The sequence below is a fragment of the Dicentrarchus labrax genome, unplaced genomic scaffold, assembly GCF_905237075.1.
Source record: "Dicentrarchus labrax unplaced genomic scaffold, dlabrax2021, whole genome shotgun sequence".
Classification (NCBI taxonomy): Eukaryota; Metazoa; Chordata; class Actinopteri; family Moronidae; genus Dicentrarchus; species Dicentrarchus labrax.
The window spans coordinates 24,231,585-24,239,543 of record NW_026136713.1 but is presented as its reverse complement, the minus strand read 5'-3'; the positions used below and the strand labels follow the sequence as shown (position 1 = coordinate 24,239,543).

At 43.1% G+C, this 7,959-nt stretch overlaps 1 protein-coding gene across 2 annotated transcripts in view; it reads left to right on the top strand.

Annotated features, from left to right (window-relative positions):
• The window catches only part of LOC127374508 (cGMP-dependent protein kinase 1), a 54,015-nt gene that overhangs the window by 4,386 nt on the left and 41,670 nt on the right, over positions 1–7,959 (top strand). The window contains exon 1 of one of the 2 annotated variants that reach the window (XM_051419908.1): positions 3,314–5,964. The exons of the other annotated variant lie outside the window; for it this stretch is intronic. Within the exon in view, the coding sequence (XP_051275868.1) occupies positions 5,645–5,964 (320 nt within the window). The 5' untranslated portion in view covers positions 3,314–5,644. Of the gene's footprint in view, positions 1–3,313; positions 5,965–7,959 lie in introns of those variants that run through there. 2 annotated transcript variants of the gene reach the window in all.

Here is a 7,959-nt window from a genome sequence, read left to right as displayed (position 1 = left end):
CACTGTCTTGGTGTTAGCTTTACGAGCCGGCCGGCGTTAATGTTTAACTGGCTGCTATCTGTGGCACACACACACACACACACACACACATACACACACACACACATGCAAATACACAAACATAACACACACTTAACCAGCAGGACAACGTGTGTGTGTGTGTGTGTATGTGTGTGTGTTGCAGGAGGCCTTTGACCAGCAGTCACACACACACACACACACACACACACACACACACAGGGAGAACATGGCAGCTGCTGACCACTTTCTTCTGGTTAATAAAGGTTAAATTCAATGAAAGATGGCCGTTAAAGGCGCCACGTGTAACGTTCAAGTGTCTAGCTAGCTAATTAGCAAACTTTTAAAAACGTTGATTCTGGCTGTGTTTATAACAGCTGGAACACAAACCACAAGCACTGGTTGTGTTGCCGTGGTAACACATCTGTCACACACACCACAGTTATTGTTGTGTAACCCATTAATGTCCACAGTGGACTTTTATAACTTCCTTTACAGAACTTAAAGTCCTCATGAAGTTAAAATGCAGAGTCTTTATCTCCTCAGTCTCCTGCCGTCAGCGGGCGACAGAACCGGGCTCAGCAGCCGGACCGGGACCGAACACAACCTCCGAGACCACGGGGAATAACGTTACAGTACCGTTGAAAATCAGTCAGGAATTTCAGATCTTCATAATTTTTGATACACAACTGTTGAAATATAGATTCAAATAATAAGATAATCTGTAACGACATGAAAAGGGAGCTGTGTGTGTGTGTGTGTGTGTGTGTGTGTGTGTGTGTGTGTTGGTAGTCAAACAGTCAGGTCCTTGATTTGATCAAAGGTGGAGAGACGACCACAAACACACCCAGTATATATATATAAATATATATGTATAGACATAAATAGTTAGGAACAGAAATGTACACATAATGAACTGATCTGTTATGACCACAGTTTAGACAAAAGACGATTTGTGAATAAAACAACTTTAACTAAATGTTAAAAGTTGGTTTGTCTTTATTATGGACGAGATATTACATAATGGAATCAACTAAATTAAATATTGTGATTCTATTCACTACAGTAATCCCACATTCATTATTAATGTATATGCATTAGCAAGGATTAGATAAGATCTTCAGTCCTAATAATACTCACACAACAGTTAAAGGTTGTAAAACATATTGTTTCACTTGTTATACACACAGAAGTTACCAAACTAACTTTACATTGTGTGTTTGATTACAGTTAATTAAACAAATATGTTTCCTTTATGTGACAGTACACACAATGTAAATACACAGTTTAATGAAGAGTGACTGGAAGAAATATTATATCACAACCACAAAGAAAAGAGCTGTGAACACAGCGAGCAGCCAGCAGAGGGCGCCACAGGGCAGCAGCACACACTGAAGATCAGTTGAGTTTTACACTGAAGGAAAAGACAATCTGTGGTCGTACTGTACTGGCAGTGATATTTCACTGATGAAACCAGGTTGAAGAAAGACAAAAGGCTCCGTGTTGTTGAATAATGATCATCAGACTGAAGTATAATGAACCATTATAGAGCGTGCAGTATGGACCTGCTCTTTATGGAAAGTAACTGTTGTGATTTGGTACGAAATAAAACTGAATTCAAACAGGAACCTGATCTGGAGACAACTGATGTCTTTTCTGTGTCATTATTAAAACATGAGGATTTAATGGAGCATTTTTGATATGATGTCATTTTGATTATAAACATTTCTTGAGTCAAATCTTTTTTTTACAGGAACTGGTGTTATTGTGAAGGCGGCCCCTACAACCTGGATTATAATGGATCTGAATGTGTAGAAGGTACAGGGAGGGTGAAAGGGGTTGTAATGACAGCCAGCAGCCAGCAGAGGGCGCCACGGGGCAGCAGCACACACTGAAGCACTGACACTGAACTGTTTCCTCTTTAAAGCTCTAGGGCCCTATCTTGCCGATCTGAAGTGCAAGTATCAAACGCAAAACGCAAGTAGCTTTGTGGGCGGATCTTGGCGCTGTTGCTATTATGCCGGCGGGATAAATGACTCTTGCGCCCGGCGCAAATCTAAAATGGGTTGTTCTGAAGTAGCTACATTAGTCATAGGTGTGGTTTGGGCGTAACGTGCAATAAACCAATCAGAGCGTCATCTCACATTCCCTTTAAAAGCAGGCGCGCTTGTTCCATGGAGGATTGCTATTATAACGGCGGATTGGCCAGGCGCACGCCAGGAGCGGTTCACAGCCGAGGAGACCGACGTTATCAGAGGCGTAAAAGACCGAAGTGTCATTATTGACATGAAATAAATGTAACACAGCCATACAATAAATCAAAACAATGTAACGCAGCTTCGCAGGAAGAAGACCCTGGCCTCGGGAGCAGTGCGCAAGGGCCAGCTGAGGAGGGAGCAGCGCAAACACCAAGGTGCAGAGGATCCAGACCCACTACACGCCGGAGGACCACCCGTTCCTGCAGCAAACCGGGTTTGACATGCTGGAGCGGGAGCTGTCCGGGATGCAGCAAAGTATTAATGCCCGTCTTGACCGGGTGGCGATGTTGCTGCTGCCTCTCGGGCGCATCCCCTCAAGTCTGCGCCCTTAAAACAGCATCTGAATAAGCGCCACTGACTTTAGACTAGGTTTTTCCTGGTCTGTGGCGGAATTGTTTTCTGAAACAGCAAAATAGCACCAGGGAACGTTTGCGCCGGAACACGCCTCCTCTTTTCGCTGAACCGCCCCCCGGAGCGCAAGTTCATTCCCTAATTTAAGGACGTGCGTCGGTGGAGGGAAAATTCCAATGTGCGTCGAGTGCAAAATAGGAATTATACAAGCGCCAGTGTACAAGGTCAATTGCGCTGAGTGCAAGATAGAGCCCCCAGTGTGTAACATCACTGTAATATAATATTCATGGTTTCATACTAGCAAGTCCTCTTCTGGCGGAGTCCGCCATGTTGACCCACCATGTTCATGACTCGAGTGACATCACTTGAGGACATTTATCAGACTTCACACAGCGCCCTCTGGAGACGCTGAAGAATTCATACAAGACTACTTTTGTGTTTGACTTCTCTTTTCTTTTGGTGGCGTTTTACATCTTTTTTTGATGATTTGTGTCTTGTTTAGCATCTTTTTAGTTTTTTTTAATGTTCTTTTCATCGATTTTTATTGTATTTTATCTTTTTGTTTGTTATTATTGCCGTTATTTTTTTTACTTTTTTCATCTCTTTGTAGTTGATTGTATTTTCTCATAGTTTGTCTTTTTCATGGCTTTGTAGTTTTAGTTTTTATAGTCTTTTGCGCCTTTTTGTGTCTCTTTGTGTGTGACTTCTCTTTTCTTTTGTGGCGTTTTACATCTTTTTTTTTTTTCTGCACCTTTTTGTCAAATCTGTCATTGTGTACCTACAACCTGGATTATAATGGATCTGAATGTTGTGTTGTTAAAGGTAACACTGTATGCAGATAAAGAAAAGGGAGGGTGAAAGGGGCCCCCAGCCCCAATCGGGTTTAAATCCGGCACTGACACACAGATCTCTAGAAGCATCATTTTTAAAATACACATAAAATAAATGTCATTTTCATTCACTTTATGGTCATACAAGGGAGTTGAGTCAGGGAATTCATCCAAAGGATAGACGATGAGCGGGAAGAGGAGGAAGAGGAGGAGGAGGAGACCAACTTTTGGACGCACCGGCAGAGTCGCGGTCCTCTCCTCCGTCCAACCTCCTGCTGCTCCGCATTAAACTAATTAAACTAATGAGGGTGATTAAAGCGGACCAGATCTGCAGCCCCACATCCTCTCTGGTCATTTAGGCCATCTCCACAGGATCTGCAGCTTTCTGCCGTTTATCTCTCCGGGTTTCCTCCGCCGGCACACTCACATGTCAGCTGGATTTGGGATCATTTCCTTTCGTTTGGTGTCGGATTTCAGCCGTCGTTGCCCCCCCAGCGGAGGATTGAACCGAGAAAAGTGATGTGAGAGGTGAATTGCGGATTCGTGGGCTCTTTTGTTTTTTGATTTTACAGTCAGTCATCGCACTTTTCCTCCTCACTTCGGCGCTCTGCGGAAGAAACGTTTTCTTCTTTCCCTCCATCACCTGACTGATTCCAACCAGAGGATCTTTGTAGGTTTCATTTCGGATTTGAAATGTTTCCCGGTTTCTTTTTTCTGCTCTCACCTGGATTCACCTGGAGGTTTTTACTGCGCTTTAATCCTCTTTAAGGAATAAATCCAACGCACAGAAAACTGCAGTTTTACCTCCGCACGGACCGAGTCTGAGCAGTTAAACCTGGAATATTTTCTTGTGTTATTCTTTTGAATATGAATATTCTGCAACCTGTGGATGTGTATTTCATTTACCAGGACTCACTTTCAACTTTGTTTGCCTCTGGTAATTTGTGTGCTGCTCTTCCATGAGATACTTATCTGCTATAATCACATTTCCTGGAGGAGAGAAAATTCTGGAAGCAGAAAGGTTCCCCAGTTTTCCACTTCACCGCCTTTGTTTCATATCAGACTTTCATTTAGAGGAAGGAAGGTAGAAACCAGAGCACCAGCTGTTTCCTCTTGTTTTTCTTTTTACAGTTTGAGTGAATTTATTTATTGTCTAAAATCACTTTTATTTCCTGAAAGACGGAGCAGAAAACTACAGTATGAGGCACCTTGGAGAGCCTTGAAAAACTTAAATGAACCCTCAAAATGAATTGAATTATTGAATTATTTTGTACCTAGGAGAACCTTTTCAGATCCTAAAGCAACTATTGCTTAATATGAGCAATCCTGAACATGGAATAACTCTAGAGGGACCTGGAGAGCCCAATGAAACACCAAACCTTTGAGAAATGCCAGACATCATGCCATAAATGTGGAGACTTCTGAAAAGTGTATCTCAGAGAACCCCAGATGAAACCTAGACCCTGAAGGTATGAAGACTCCTTTAAGAACCCTGAAAGAACCTGGAAATCAGGGAGACCCCCAAGGAAATCTTGTGAACTCCTCTGAGAACGTTAGGGGGACCCTAGAGACCCTCAGGCAATCAAGGGACTGCTGAGAATCTGGTGAAACTCCCAAAGCAGTCAGAGGAATCTCTGAAGATCTTTAAAGACTCTTAGAAGCTCTTTAGATGCTGTAAATGTAAGAGGAACTCTTCTAAAAAAAACTCTCTCAAGGGTCCAAAAACATCTGGGGAGTTCTGTAAACCTGGAGGAACTCTGAAGTACCCGGAGAGCAACGGAATAACCCAAAGACTCACAAGACTCAAAACTCCAAGCTCACAGGAATGCTAAAGATCTAAGTGGAACCCTGAAAGCCCCTCTGAGAAACTACTCAAGTACTTTCGGGATCCTGAGTAAATCTGCTGAGAACCTGGAGAAACCCTGTGAGATCTCTAAAGACCTTAAAGACTCTTTGAGTAGCTCTGACAAATGCTAGTCACCCAAGAAGAAAGTCTAAATTATCTCTACCTCTAGGGACTCTGGTTCCACTAAGAAATCTAAAGGAGCCATAAGGAACCCTGACCCGAAGGAAATCTGGGAACGCTTGAAGACCTTGAGGTTCCCAAGAGTTAAATGCTTTGAGGAACTCTATCCTCTAGATCCAGAGGTACCCTAAGAACTCCTCGGGACCCCCATCAGAGAACCAATGGGCACCCTACGAGACCTGCAGTACGCCCTGCAGGAGAAGATCGAAGAGCTGCGACAGCGTGACACCCTGATTGATGAACTGGAGCTTGAACTGGATCAGAAGGATGAGCTGATCCAGCGGCTGCAGAACGAGCTGGACAAGTACCGGTCCGTGCTCCGTCCAGCCACCGCCCAGCAGGTCCAGGCCCAGCAGCAGAACATGGTCTTGCAACCAGACCAGCACCGCAGCAAACGGCAGGCCATCTCCGCTGAGCCCACCGCCTGCGACATCAGTGACCTCAGCCACGTCACCCTGCCCTTTTACCCCAAGAGCCCAGAGTAAGTCCACTTTATGCGTGTGCTAGCCGGTCAGATAGTTCTGGTTTTATTTGTCCAGGTTCCGAGAAATCTGTCTCCACCAGAATAAGTCAGTGGACTTTATTTTGTGCTTCCTCAGTCTGTGGCAGTAGGACAGGTTAAGTCTGAGAAGTTTGAATGATACTCAGCGTCAGTATATTTGGTTGTACAGATTTTCAGTAAAATGTTACAAAAAAAAATTTGAAAATCTGCTGGGAATTCTAACATTAGCCATGCCAGCAGTGCAAAGAATCAGTGATCACAAAACATTATCGTATTGCTGTAATCGGGATGAGGTAGTCTGATCAGGACGTTTTTCTTCCTCCATTTTTAACCATAAGCACAATAACAAAATATCTATTTCAGCTCTAACACAAAGATGAACAGTTTAGCCAGCAAAAAGTGACAAGACGACCCAATGTGCGGCTACGAAAAGGCTGCACGATATCATACTGTCATTATTTTGCCATGTATTGTGATTGCAATAGGATTCATGATTAGTGGGAATTATCACTTTTGCATCACAAATGTAATTTTCACTTTAAAAACTTTATGTAAAAATGCACTTGGCCATTTTGCAATAATATTGTGATTAATCTTGTAGCCCTTCTCCCCCAGGTGACATACCACAGTATGCATTAGGCCCAAGTACACCACTATAAACACTCGACAGAGAACACAGTCTAGTGTTTATATGTGGAAATATTAAACTTATAAATATAGTGTTGAGCGTTTTCTTGATCAGACCGGATGAAGACACAGCTGCGGTTTGTTTTGGGGTAAAGTTCAGGACGCAGAACAAAGCGTAGGAGACAGGACACATGAACATATTGTCATTAAAAGCTTCTTTAAATGAAAGAACCAGTGTTGTTGAGGAACTCGTCTATTCTTCCTCTGTATTTGCTGGTGAAACTCTGCTGTGTTTAGAGGAGAAGCAGACAGTTAGTGAGCTGGTTCTCGATGCCCACCAGGCTCTGCTCAGGGAACATGTCTGTTCTCATGGAGATGTTTGAACTCAGCAGGCTGCTGTCGTAAACGTCTGATGAAAAGCAGGCAGATGAGTGGAGGCTGCCAGTACAACTCCTGCAGGCCTCCAGGAAGATTAAAACTTTCAGACGTTAATGTTTCCCTGCTGGAAAACTGCTCCCATCAGTCCACGGTGCGCAGGTGGGGAGAAGGAAACCATTGATATCCTCTAGGAGTGAATATTTATATGTTGAATATGGAGTTTAATCTCTTCTTTCTTGTGGTTTCTCTCCAGTCAGATAGTTTGATTTGTCCAACCTATTTCTGAGATTTCTGCCTTGACAACAGAGGTGGATGGGTTTTAGTGTCTTCCGCTCACAGCTTTAAAAACGTATGTTAAAAAACTCACCACCACCTTAATATTCAATACGTTCTCATCCCAGGTCGTCAGATACTGACAGCGCATTGTCGAGCTGTAGGAGGACAAGGAGGACTCCCTAAAAACCTGGTGTTTCACCTGGATGTATAATAAACTGTACTATAATACAGTGCACTGAATTAGACTCACATTCAATATAAGATCAGTTTATTGGAGGCGTCATGTATAAAGGCATACAGAATGTACTGTTCATGTTTTCCAGTAATTTCTATATTTGGTCCCAACCTATGTACGTGGAAATGGATAACCTGCCTTGGAAGCCACTTTGGGCATGGATGTTTGAATGAGTTAGTTTCTGTTTGTGATTAGCCTTGGTCGCAGTTTGGCTGGGTTCAGGATCATATCATGATGTGGGACCTCACATGACTCAACTATGTACGTAATGTTATAAAACATTAAACTTCCACACACAACCAGCCGCCTCCTTATGTGGACTTTCTTACTCTTTACACTATCACCTTACACAGGGTTACATTAGAGTCAGATAAAAGCCTGCTACATCTCATACAGACATTAACAGGCACCTTGTGCATCTTTATGGAGACGCCTAGGGGTAAAAAATAAAGTGTATA